Genomic DNA, 12,968 nt, shown 5'->3' on the forward strand with positions numbered 1-12,968 from the left:
TTAACCAGAAAGTTTTTAAAAAAACAAAGCATGCAATTTATTTTAAATATAGGTACTTTGGGGATGAGGGTGGGGGAAGAAGAAGGAGAAATAAGGCAAAATCCAATATATGTGACGAAGACAAGTACCTGCGTTTTCCGGATCCGCAAGTCAGCCGAGGATCGGTTCTGCACCTCTTCCTGCTCGATTCCCTGCTCAATCGCTGTAGAGAGGACAAGGGCAAAGAGATCAGGGCAGCTTTAGCAGAGAATGAAGAACTGTCTGGGTCGGAGCCTGGAGTTTCTGGGTTCTTCTGCTGCTGCCTCTAGTGGTGAGCTGCCAAGTTGCAGGTTCAAAGCTGCCTAAGGGCTAGGACAGGAGCCTGCAACCTAAGGCCCATGGGCCACAAGCGGCCCATGGAGGTCGTTTAACTGACCCATGGACCCCCACCACCCGCTCGGTCAGCTCCCGTGCACCACGCTAAAACAGCACGGAGCAGAGCGGGGACCACCTTCCGCAATGCTGTCCGGCTTCTCATTGGCTTGCGATGGTTTGACCTCTTTTCCGTTTTAACAGTACAAATTCTACAAACGCCCTCCATATCTCCTCAGAATCATTTCTCCTGCATATTCCCTGACCTACTCTATTCCGAACTTAAAAATGGAAAGCGTAATGCTGGTGGTCAACAAAAGAGGTTTAAAGATTGTCTCAAGGCAAATCTGTAGTATAAACCCTGACAATTGGGAAACACTGGCCTGCAAGCGCTCCAGTTGGAGAACAGCCTTTACCAAAGGTGTCATGGGCTTTGAAGACACTCGAACTCAGGACGCAAGGGAGAAACGTGCTAAGAGGAAGGCACAGTTGGCAAATCCACACCATGATCAACTCCCGCCCAGAAACCAATGTACCCACTGTGGAAGGACGTGTGGGTCCAGAATTGGCCTCCACAGTCACTTATGGACTCATTGCTAAAACCGTGTTTATGGAAGACAATCTTACTTGGCTACGAGTGATCGCCAAAGATAAAGAAAGAAAAAGAAGAATGACACATCTTAATTAATAGCTATACCCCACACCTCTTTATACCATTCTTCCATTTTATATTCTGCTTGCCCCTTCCACTTCTTGGCTATAATAATTCGTGCAGCTGTCAATAAGTTTGTGAGCAAGTACTCCATAGCCTACGAACCTTCCACTCCATCGTAAATGGGTTACAATGCTACCTCTGAACTTTCGGTCATATATATATATAATAACTCTATGTTGGGGAGACCCAGCTCTTACCTTTCAACTTGGAGCGCACCTTGTTGGCAGTCTTCTTGATGTCAGCTGTGAGATCCTCCAGTTCCTGCTTGGTCTCTACAAGGAAAATGCAAAAATAAATAAATGGGGGGAGTGTTTTGACAGCAGACCCGGGAGATGATTGAACTGTGTCCGTTCCCCCACATGCATTGTTTGCCTTCATCCTTGCGCAGGATCTTGAGAGAGATCCTTGCGCACCCATCTTGGGCAAATTCACGCGTGGCACGGGGCGTGTGTAAGCGCCATGGGACAGCATCACTAGACGTGGGCCTCTGGGTGTTCCACTCACTCTCATCTGGGTTCGGGGCAGCCAAGATGGCACTGTGCTGCTTCTTCACCAGTTCCACATCTTCCGAGAGTTTCTCAATGCAGCCGCGGATCTCCTCCACCTGGGGAAAGACAGGGAGGCAAGAAGCGAGCATGGGACCTCCCTCCTGTTGTGGTTCCTTGAACGCCCACCGCTAAGTAATTGATACGGTGACCCAGGGCTGCCACGGTCAATACGGGTCCTCTGTGCTGCATTTAGCCAATCGTGGAGCCACAGAACTCTTAGGGTTGGAGGAGATTCCATGAAGGAGCCACAGAGGCGGGAAAAGGAGAGAGCGATACACAGGCCTTGTTTCCACATTCCGCCTGAATGTTGCCATGTGCAGAGCGAGAGCATCAGGCAGGAGGGGGAAGTACCTCTGGCACCATCAACGCCCTGATCAACTTAGGTCCAGGGTACCTCAGGGACTGCTTGAACCCTATATCTCAGCTCAACCACTGAGATCATCTGCAGTAGTGTCAACGGTTGTTCCCTGAGTTGGTGAGGCTTATTTCACAACAAGGAACTGAGATTTTGGTGCCATAGGGCCAGGATCGTGGAATAATCTGCCAATGGAAATACAGTGGGCAACTTCTGCTTAATTTTTTAAAATAATTAATAATATAACTGTCCATAATATTTAACTGATTTAAAGTTGTTTTTTTTTAAAAAAATGCTCTTTATTGCATTGTTTTATGTACAATTGTGTAAAACCGCTCTGATTTTTTAAATTAATGAACAACAGTATATAAATATTTTTTTATAAATGAATAAAAACAAATATTTCTTTGCACTGACAGTTTTGCTACAGTTCACTGAGACTATGATCTCTTTGTCAGACTGAAATACAATAACATGCAATATAAGAAATAAACAAATCAGCCAATTAAAAAAGCAATAGGAATATTTAATGCAGACATGTCACAGAGCAGCTGAATGAAGCTTGGGGACTTCTGGCGGTCCATGAACTACAGTTTGGGAAACTCTGACTTAAATGTTCCCTAAATACCTTTTTGTCGGTCTGATAGAGTAGTTTTCCTCAGTTAAATGACTGTAAGGCCTCAGCCTGGCCACCAGGGAGCACTGTGCTGAAGAAAGGAGTTGAAATACGGGGCCCGGAGGCAAACTACCAGGAGACGCTCTCCAAGGTCCTGAAATCTGCAGCCGACTCGCCCACGACAGACAATAGCTTTGCTGGTGCCCCTCAATCAATCATCACAAATCCTGGGCCCGCCCTGGCTTCCCTCATGCAGCGGAATCACAGTTTCAGGTCCGATGGGACAGCTGCATATTCCTCAGGGTCCCTTCCAAGTCTACAGTTCTATGATTCTATGTTGGAATAGAGCGCAGCTTTCGAACTCAGGTCTGCCTCAGTCGTGTATAAAGAGGGGTGTGAACTAAGAGGATTTGTAGGACATATGGAGTTCATGGGTATAAGAATCTCCACCCATTGTTTAACTCCCCCAGAGTTTCTCCCCCTGTGGTCTTTTCCTCCCGCACAGATCCACTTACAGAGCTAGAGCACAGCTGAGGGAAAATGACTTCATAAATGAGGTATCAGGAAGGCAGCCACCAGTTTAGCAGCTCTCTTTGGGGGAAGCTGCCAGTCTAAGCAGGAGTCGGCCAGGCCCAGGTCTTAAATAGATGGGTCTTCCACTATCATATGTAACCTGAGCCCAAATGTCCACAAATTGATCCAGTGTGGTGTAGTGGTTAGAGGCTCAGACTAGGACCCGGGAGGCCAGGGTTCGAATCACTACTCTGCCATGTAGCTCGCTGGGTGACTTTGGGCCAGTCACTGCCTGTCAGCCTAATCTATCTCTCAGGGTTGTTGTGGGGATTAAATGAGGGGGGGGGACACACACATGCACACCGCCTGGAGCTGACTGGAGTGAAAAGGGGGGCCACAAAAGCAATAAATAAGATTGGATTGTTAATTACGGGTCTCACTGGTAACTAACTCCCTGATGAGTGCTGAGGCTGATAAGAATCCAGGCACCCACCGGAAAAGACTGCAAGAATGTTTACAATCTTGGGTCAAAGCAACGCAACAACATTTGCTAATTTTGCATGAAATGATGCAATCTGTATGCTTATTTGAGAGAGGGAGGGTGAGTGGGCTGTAGGTGGTTTTTATTTTTAATAGAACTTGGAATTCAAAGGAAAGAGAGGCAAGAGCTGTCTGAGGCATGGATTTCCTGCAAGCAGCCACAGCACGCTGCGGAATTGCTTCAGAGAAACGGCAAGATTTCTCCGGGGTGTAGTGCGATGATCTCAGCCACGCGTTGCGACTTGTGAACAAGACCCAACAAGCGAACGTGGATTTCACAGTTGTGGGTGGCTGCCATCCCCGTGGCATCTCTCTGCCTCCCCCCCCCTCCAATCCTTCCACCTCTGACGCCTGCGCATCGCAGGGGCTGCATAGAATCATTAACAAGATGCTCTTGCATACTAAAAGCCATGCTGCTTGAATATTAATGCGCTCCGCTCTCGTGCAGATCCCAGGCACGTGTCTAAGCAGGAGTTAATTCAGGGCATGGGGCTCGTAGGCTCCATCTCCTATGCAAAAGCAGGCTGAGAAGAAGTGGGAAGGAGAGGACCTGGAACAAGGGTGGCCACCTTCTCTAATCCTGGCAGCCATTTGGTTTCCGCACAGCGGTCTGGGAGCTGGAAGTATGTATTGCTGCACAAAACCGACCTCTTTACGGGTTCTCAGACTCTATAATGAAGCAAGAGCTCTCCAGCATGAAAGGACCTCATTGTTCAGAGGCAAATAGGCTCTGGCACGGCTGAGGAATGACGTACCAAACCCAAAACATGAGGAAACATTAAACTGTAGAATCTCTCCCTCCCTCCCTCACACAGACACCCCTTTCGAAAACTATTTCTTTCCCTTACGCTTTGAAACCCAGGGTTGTATCCAATGCTACTCAAGAGTAGACCCATTGAAATGCATAAACACAACTAACTGAGGTTCGTTAATTTCAGTAAGTCTACTCTGAGCATAGGAGCCAACTCCTAGGGGCCGAGGTCCCTTTGGACCTCCCAATAAAATATCTGAGGGGACCAGGGCCCCCCAAAATTGATGGGCCATTCAAATAGTGTGCATGTGACACATCTTGTGATTGATTATGCAGGTCAGGGCTTACCTCTCCCCCCCAATATTTTACTCAAGTTGGCACCCCTGAATCTGAGGAAATTTAAGTTGGAGATAACCCCTAGATGGTCGCCAGCTGGTCTCCTTAAATCTGCGTCTGCCCTGATCATTAAATAATGTGTTTTGAGTGAGGGGGTTTAGTTTTCAGAGAGGGTGTAAGCTTCCCTGCTCACCGTTGACTCCCTTGCGGCCTGTCTCTTTGGCCAAGGGAGAAATGCTTCAGACGAGGGGCTGGGGGGAAGAAGAAGCAGGCAAGGGGAGAGGTTCAGCTCCCCTCCCCTCATTCCTCCTCTTTTGCTTTTGTGTGAGAGAGATTGGGTGAAGCCTAGGTTTAAAGAGGCTGCTATCGTGCCCTTTACAGACCTCAGAGAACTTGTTTGTTAAAAAGAAATAAATGTGTTTGCTGATTGCCACATGAACGAGACAACAGTATTTACTAGTATAGTCGTACCTTGGTTGATGAACGACTTGCGAGTCAAACGTTTTGGCTCCTAAAGGCCCCGAACCCAAACATGAGTGTTCCAGTTTGCAAACGTTCTTTTGGAACCCAAACATCTGGCGCAGATTCCTGCAGCCAATTGGAAGCCACACCTTGGTTTCCGAACATTTCAGAAGTCGAATGGACTTCCAGAACAGGTTCTGTTTGGCTTCCAAGGTATGACTGTAGTAGACATCAAGTGTTAAAACAAGTGACGAGTATAGCCTGCAATATGCCAAATCAGCCATCCCAGTGCCATCCAGATGTTCTGTACTACAACTCCCATTAGTCCTGGACATGATGGGAGTTGTAGTTCAGAAAAACTGGAGGGTACCGGGTTTGCAAAGGCTAGCCTATAGAGCCATGGGTTCTTAAGTTATATTTCAGTGCAACCTCCCTTAGGAGTGCAACCTCCCTTAGTCGTGGCTCAAGAAGTTAAGCTTCTACAGAAAGGGGAGAGGGACCCTTTGCCCTCCAGATGTTGTCGGGCTTCATTTCTCATCAGTCCAGGCCAGCACAGCCAAAGGGCAAGGATGATGGGAACTGTAGTCCAGCATCACCTGGAGTTGCCACAGGTTCTCTGCCACTGGTCAAGATCTCATGACTGTTGAGATAAGGTTCAAAATATATGGGCAAACCCTGGGGAGATGTCAGAAGCCGGAAAGGAGTATGATTACTCAAGGGGTAGGACTTGGTACAATATGTAGTGCAGCCTTCACCCCTCCTAGTGTCTTCCAGTTGCTTTGGACTACAACTCCCATCAGCCCCAGCCCTTATGGGAGTTGTAGTCCAAAAAAGCAGGAAGGCACCAGGTTGGCGAACACTGTTGTAATTCAAGCAGAGCACCAGATAAATGAGAGCAGAACAACAGACCAAAGAAGAGCCCCCACCAAGGTCCATGCCAGGGATGGGGGACCTGCAGCCTTCCAGATGTTGGACCACAACTCTCAGCACTGACCATGCTGCTGTGACACCTTCAAGGCTGTTCTTCCTCTTACCTGTTCGAAGAACTCATCCATGAAATGGTCTCGGTCCACGTGCACCACCTCTTCCTCATCGTCGCTGTCTTTGGCCTGCCCAAGAGACAACATTTCCACAGGTTAGGACACCCTCCTGGCTCTGTCCTCAAAGATACCCTGATGCTCTCCTCTTCTGTGTGTTTCCAAGCACACATATCATGTGGCCAATTGCCATTTCTTCACTACACAGTGAAAAGTGGGAGGGGGAACCATTTGGGGGAAAGCAGCAAGCTTTTAACCTTTCCCAATTGCCCCTTCTCCCCTATTTAAGCAGATGCACACAGACACTCAGCAGATTCCCCCAACCAGTATTTCAGGCCCTTGTTTCTGTTGCAAATATCCATATTCCTTCCTAGGCCTCATTCTCTCCCACCCTCTTTCTCTCTGATTTGCCTCTTGCATTCACTTCATGATTCTTTATCTGTATTTCGGTAGAGCAGAGCAGCAGTTTCACCCTAGTCCATGCGGCATCAGCAAAAGTAAAGATGCTTGTGGTGAATCCCCCTTCCTAGCCCAGTTAAGAGATGTTGCCAACCGTCAGAAAGGAAGAATTAGATAGCCCTGGTTTCTGAAAGGCGGCCTCTCCTAACATGAATCTCGTAACATGAAATCGCTGTCCTCAGCAGAAAACAAGCCAAGAAAACATGATTGAAAGGGCAAGTGTGAGACTTCACACTTCACACCCTTCAGCAAAAGTTTGTTAGGGAGAAAGGGAATGACCAGGGGAGCCAGGAAAATGCCATATATTCAGTGAGAAGGAAGAGATGGAGGAGTGTTTGTGGTTGCTACATGCTTTGGGTTCATTCCACCTCGTTTTTAATTCTGAGGCTCAGCCCTGGAATAAGCGAAGCAATAATGAAGACTTGACTGTAGCTGACCACATGCAGAGATGTCTGCTTTGCCAAGGGTTAACCACAACCAGCCCCTATTCATTTATTTAAAAAAATATTGCTAACCACCCTTCGTCAACTGATTCCTGTGGAATATACAAAAGTGTGGATAAGGCCCCTAGACATCTGGGATTAAAAACAGGGTGATCGAGGAACACAGAGCATGCTCCCACTAGGCAAATTTGAAATGTCACAACTCACATTTTAAAAATTAAGAACTGTCTAAAACCCCAAGAGGGAGAAGTAACAGATTAATCTTCTCAAACTGGCAACGAAATCCAGGAATCATGCCTTCCTGCTCTAAGAAGCTACACCCATTTCCGGATCCTAGAGCTGAGGAGAAAAATTGAGGGCCTGTTTTCTAGAAATGCATCCAGTTTCCTTTTGGATCTACAAGGAAAACTCAGGAGACCCAGCTCCCCACACTTCCATCCCACGAGGCCTCATTTCCGTTCCAGAGCAGAAGAGTCGAGTTAGAGAACCCAAAAGAAATACCACAAACAGTTGCTTCACGCAGGGGGGGGGGGGCGGGACTATTTGTGGACTAGACAGGCCCAGCCTCCAAGGTTCCTTTTAACTGTGTGGTCATGGTGACTTGTGTTCATGATGGCATGGGGTGGTTATTCACAATCTCACCTTCATGACTGGTTTGCAGGTGCAACAGTTTGAGGGCATACATATTGCTTTGTTTCCGGTCTCATAACTTCCTCTTGAAATCCCGCAATGTTTCATTATACTGCTATATTCCGGGAAGTGTGTGTTTGCTATGTCCTGCTTTGCCCCTCCAAATCATGACAATGTGACAGCGCCCAGCAAAGACTAAGGTAAAGGTAAAGGTGCCCCTGACCATTAGGTCCAGTCGTGGCCGACTCTGGGGTTGTGGCGCTCATCTCACTTTATTGGCCGAGGGAGCCGGCATACAGCTTCCGGGTCATGTGGCCAGCATGACTAAACCGCTTCTGGCGAACCAGAGCAGTGCACGGAAACGCCGTTTACCTTCCCGCTGGAGCGGTACCTATTCATCTACTTGATCTTTTTGGCGTGTTTTCGAACTACTAGGTTGGCAGGAGCAGGGACCGAGCAACAGGAGCTCACCCTGTCGAGGAGATTCGAACCGCCGACCTTCTGATCGTCAAGTCCTAGGCTCTGTGGTTTAACCCACAGCGCCACCTGCGTCCCCCCAGCAAAGACTACAGGACCACTAATGAATGTATCCTGCCACATGCCATTGATGCATGAGTTGTTCATTGGTGATGAATGGTCCAAACACCAGTCTGCTTCATTAGTGGTCTAGCAAAGACCCCCCCAGCAAAGACTACAGGACCACTAATGAAGTGGACTGGTGTTTGGACCACCGGGTATAAATTCACCACCAATGAACAACTCATGCATCAATGGCATGTGGCAGGATACATTTGCAACACACACACACACACACACACACACACACACACACACACACACACCAGTCTGGAGGGGCTTTGGATGATCTGAGAGCATCTTCGGGTTGAACATTTCCACATGAGAAAGAAAGAAAAAACCCCTCACATAGAAAACTTCCTTATCAACGAAATCTAGACAATAGCCTTTCTTAACAGCTGGCTTTCTAGGAGCAGAGCATTTCGGGGGTTTTTAGTTTAGGAAAGAAAGTCAATCATGGGTGCTCCACGTAAAGTCCAGAAGTGGTTATCTCCTATGTGAACAGCAGCTTAGAACTAAGAGTTAAATTGTGGTCTGTCTGTCCGTCTCCCCCACCCTTACCTCCCATTCCATATCCCATAGTTCCTTGCAGCAGTTGTCAAGACCAAAAAAAGCCCTGCCTTCTCAGTTGAGATGCCACATATCTTCTTATATAAGTGCAACCCCCAAAAACTCGATTTAACCTGAGGCGACATGTCAGAGGGAGATGGGCTCAGCCACTTGGAAGGCAGCACACACACACACCCCGGTTCCCTGCCACTTGCGCTGCTCCACAAGGCAGGAGAAAGCTGGCGATCAGGGCAGCGGGGAAGGAATAGCGATGGAGAAGGCTCTCTGGCTGGCACCATGGGAAAAGGAATTGGAGAGAGGGATTTGGAGGGAGAAGCTGTGTTTTGGACCAGTGCCTGGCTCCGTCTCCTGGAGGGCAGTTTGTGACGAAGCTCTCTCATCGCATTCTCCTTTCGTCCAAGGTCACAGCTAAGCGAGCTGGAACAGTGACATAATAACACATGCACACAAACAGCCGCTCGCACTTCCAGTGTGCTGGGAACGCGTGTGCACGCAGAGACCGGGCGGGGTGGCTCGGGGGCAGCGCCACATCACCTCGGCAGACTATCAGATTCCTTTTCTCCTTCCAGGAAAACCATCATCCCCAAAATAACCAGCCTGGTCACGGAGGACAAAATAAAATATATAAATAAGAATAAAACACCCTCCCCTCTTCCCTCCCCTCTCCTTTCTTTCCGCAGTAGAAGGTTCTGTGATGGTTTTAAAGGGTTGGTTTTCCTCAGAAGATGCAACACTGGCCCACGGATGTCAAACCAATCGTGGTCCCTTCTCATGTCCCGTTCCTGCCCCCTATCCAACTTCTGAGTAAGGGGCAGGCGGGGGCAGGGGGGCGGGAAGGAACAAGCACAAACAGAGAGAGGTGGAGTTGTGGCAGGATTGGTGCTTGTCTGCTTGTCTGCTGGCCACAGGGAGAATATTTTCCCTTTCCCACTTCTAAACCCATTTAAAGAGTAACAGCTGCCCACCCCATCCTCTCAACTAGGAATGTAAAGAGTGACAGCAAAGCACTGGCAACATTGCCCACTGATTATTAACATTTTCTTCTATGGTCATGAGGGCTAGCAGCTTTTTAAGAAGGAGCAGAAGGAAAAGAAGTCCGAATCACAGCAGGTCCACTGGGGAAATACTACAGGGGAGGTTAGGAGACCACAGTGGGTAAGCATGTGGTCTGCTAAAGTTTAATTTTACTTCACATTTATTTACTTTTCTGCAACTGTAGATCCCCAAGGCGGCTGGAGAGGGCCTTCTCAGTGGCTGCTCCCAGACTTTGAAACTCCCTCCCTAGAGAAGTTAGACTTTTAATGAAAGGGCTAGTGCCGTGCTGTTTTTATTGTGGTTATCTGTATGTTTTAGTGATGTATGGAAGTGAGAGCTGGACCATAAAGAAGGCTGATCGCCGAAGAATTGATGCTTTTGAATTATGGTGCTGGAGGAGACTCTTGAGAGTCCCATGGACTGCAAGAAGATCAAACGCATCCATTCTTAAGGAAATCAGACCTGAGTGCTCACTGGAAGGACAGATCGTGAAGTTGAGGCTCCAATACTTTGGCCACCTCATGAGAAGAGAAGACTCCCTGGAAAAGACCCTGATGTTGGGAAAGATGGAGGGCACAAGGAGAAGGGGACGACAGAGGACGAGATGGTTGGATAGTGTTCTCGAAGCTACAAACATGAGCCTGACCAAACTGCGGGAGGCAGTGGAAGACAGGAGTGCCTGGCGTGCTCTGGTCCATGGGGTCACGAAGAGTCGGACACGACTAAACAACAACAATCTGTATGTTTTAAATAGATCATATATAGTGTGTGTGTTTAATGTTTAAATGATGTTTAATTATTGCCCCTCTATCTGTTTAGCTGTTTTTATTTTATCTGTAAGATGCCTTGAGCCCATGTAAAGGAAAAAGACAGGGAAAATAATATAATATAATATAATATAATATAATATAATATAATATAATATAATATAATATAATATAATATAATTACTAAACATAGGGTTTCATAATAATAATGCACAGGGTTTGAAACCATCCCCTATCCAGGCATGACTAGACCTATTTAGTTTCAGCAAGGTTGCTGTATCATGTGCCTTTACCTTATAGTCCAAGTACAACCAATCACCTCTGCTTTTGTCCTATTTTATTTGAATATGAGGATTCTATAGTGAGCCTATTGGCTCCTCTAGCCATCTTCCTGTTGGACCATGTGGCTGGATGCTGGGCGCATGACTGGCTCCTTTCCAGAGCCATTTGCATTGATGTTCTGTGTCATTCCTGGCTGGCTCAGGCAATTAACCTACCTTAGCTTTGGATGCTTGGCGCCCCCTATATTCTCAAACGCTGCTCAGGTTGCTAATTTGCATGACGAAAGGAGACGCAGGCCAAGGTCATCTCCTGGCAAGAATGGGCAAATGGTCCTATCAGGCCAGGCAAATGGTTCGTCCCTCTGCAATAGTGGCAAGATCTGGATGATTCAGAAGCAGCCACAGGGCACTTCAGAGGCAATCTTGATTCAGAAGGCAGGCTCAAAGTTTGGGAACATTCTGCTCCCTCTGTTTTCAAGGATTCCTAGGCATGTTGATGGGGGGAAAGATACCCAAGCGATGGAAGGAATGGAATCTATTTATTTAGCCATCACAGTTGTAACCCTGTTTAATCCCAAAACTGGTCCTGCGCTGAGGCTACGTTGTGACTTAGAATCTCATAATTGGAGAGTTGGACGGGACCTTGAGGGTCATCTATTCCAACTCCCAAGGAAGGAGAGTCTACAACCTCCCGAGGGAGACTATTCCATGGTCAAACACCTCTTACTGTCAGAAAGTTCTTCCTTAAATTTAGTCGGAATCTCCTTTCTTGTAACTTGAAGCCATGGGTTTGAGTCCTACCCTCCGGAGCAGGAGGAAACAAGCTCGTTCCCTCTTCCATGTGGCAGCCCTTGAGATATTTGAAGACGACTTGCCCAAGGTGACCCAGTGAGCAAAGGATTCAAACCTAGGTCTCCTCTAAATGAAGGAGACGCTCAGAAGGACTCAGCTTTCGTTGGTGCCTGCAGCTAACAGACATATATATTTATCTGTTAGATACTCAGCAGGGCTTAGCACAGGGCTACCTAAGCATTTCCCCATCCAGGACCTGAGGAAGCCAAGACTTGCTCAGGTGGTGTGTGTGTGTGTTTTAATGTGCCTTTAGAGTCCGTATTCTTTGCTAGGCATGTCTTTGAGGGTCATCGTACATTTAAACGGACGTCAAGGTTATCAAAAGCTTAAAAGGCAGGCAGGAAAATATCACTGTAAACCAGACTATAAAGATAAGCATACACACATCAAAAGCAGGACCTGGAGATGAAAAGTCAGATCCCTAGCAAGATCAGACCTCCTCACCGGAACGAAGGAATGATTTAGCCTTTTATATTGCTTGTCTGCAGGCTACTCAGATTTGATTGGCAGTCCTCCACCCTCCACCAGGTCTCTTGCAAGCCTGCCTTCACAGCAGATTGGGCGACTGCTTCCCCTCGCTTAAAAGATCAGGATTCTCATAGGCTTGCCCTTCCAGCGTGATTGGCTGCTTCTGATACCTTTGTTTGCATGCCTGAAAAGCTCACACCACCAGCCTCCTTCAAGTGTGATTGGCTCTTTGGCCATCAGGCTCGCTCTATCCAGAGTGACTAAGCTGCTTTCTAGCCAATGAGATTGCAGTAGCAGAGGGCAGAGACCAGATTGGCTGCAAAGCTGGCCAAAATGGGTTTCATCAACTTAAACATATATATTATGGGGTAAGGTTGTGTGTGTGTATCCGACTTCCCATCTGAGGTTTGAACAATGACACTACAGGTAAAAAGGTCAACAGGTGAAGCTTTTCTTCTTCATCACCTGCACTTATTGGGAGAGTCACCTGTCATGCAGCTGTTCAAAATTCCCAGGAAGGGAATGGTGGCAACACTAAAGTCGTCCCACCCCAGATCCCTAACTTTTTTTTTATGAAAGACAAGATTTATACGCTGGTAGGGAGTGTCTCTCATCTGCTCAGGATGTGGATGAAAAATAAGCACGCAAGCTTCAGAGGCTCTC

General features: G+C 47.5%; 1 protein-coding gene across 3 annotated transcripts in view; it reads right to left on the bottom strand.

Moving 5' to 3' along the window:
• The window catches only part of STX1B (syntaxin 1B), a 69,052-nt gene that overhangs the window by 22,215 nt on the left and 33,869 nt on the right, over nucleotides 1-12,968 (bottom strand). For all 3 annotated transcript variants that reach the window (XM_028704177.2, XM_028704179.2, XM_028704178.2), the window contains exons 2-5: nucleotides 6,222-6,296; nucleotides 1,571-1,670; nucleotides 1,264-1,338; nucleotides 129-202 (exon numbers count right to left, since the gene is read on the bottom strand). In XM_028704177.2, the coding sequence (XP_028560010.2) occupies nucleotides 129-202; nucleotides 1,264-1,338; nucleotides 1,571-1,670; nucleotides 6,222-6,296 (324 nt within the window). The remainder of the gene's footprint in view (nucleotides 1-128; nucleotides 203-1,263; nucleotides 1,339-1,570; nucleotides 1,671-6,221; nucleotides 6,297-12,968) is intronic.

This window comes from Podarcis muralis, chromosome 13 (genome assembly GCF_964188315.1).
Source record: "Podarcis muralis chromosome 13, rPodMur119.hap1.1, whole genome shotgun sequence".
Lineage (NCBI taxonomy): Eukaryota > Metazoa > Chordata > Lepidosauria > Squamata > Lacertidae > Podarcis > Podarcis muralis.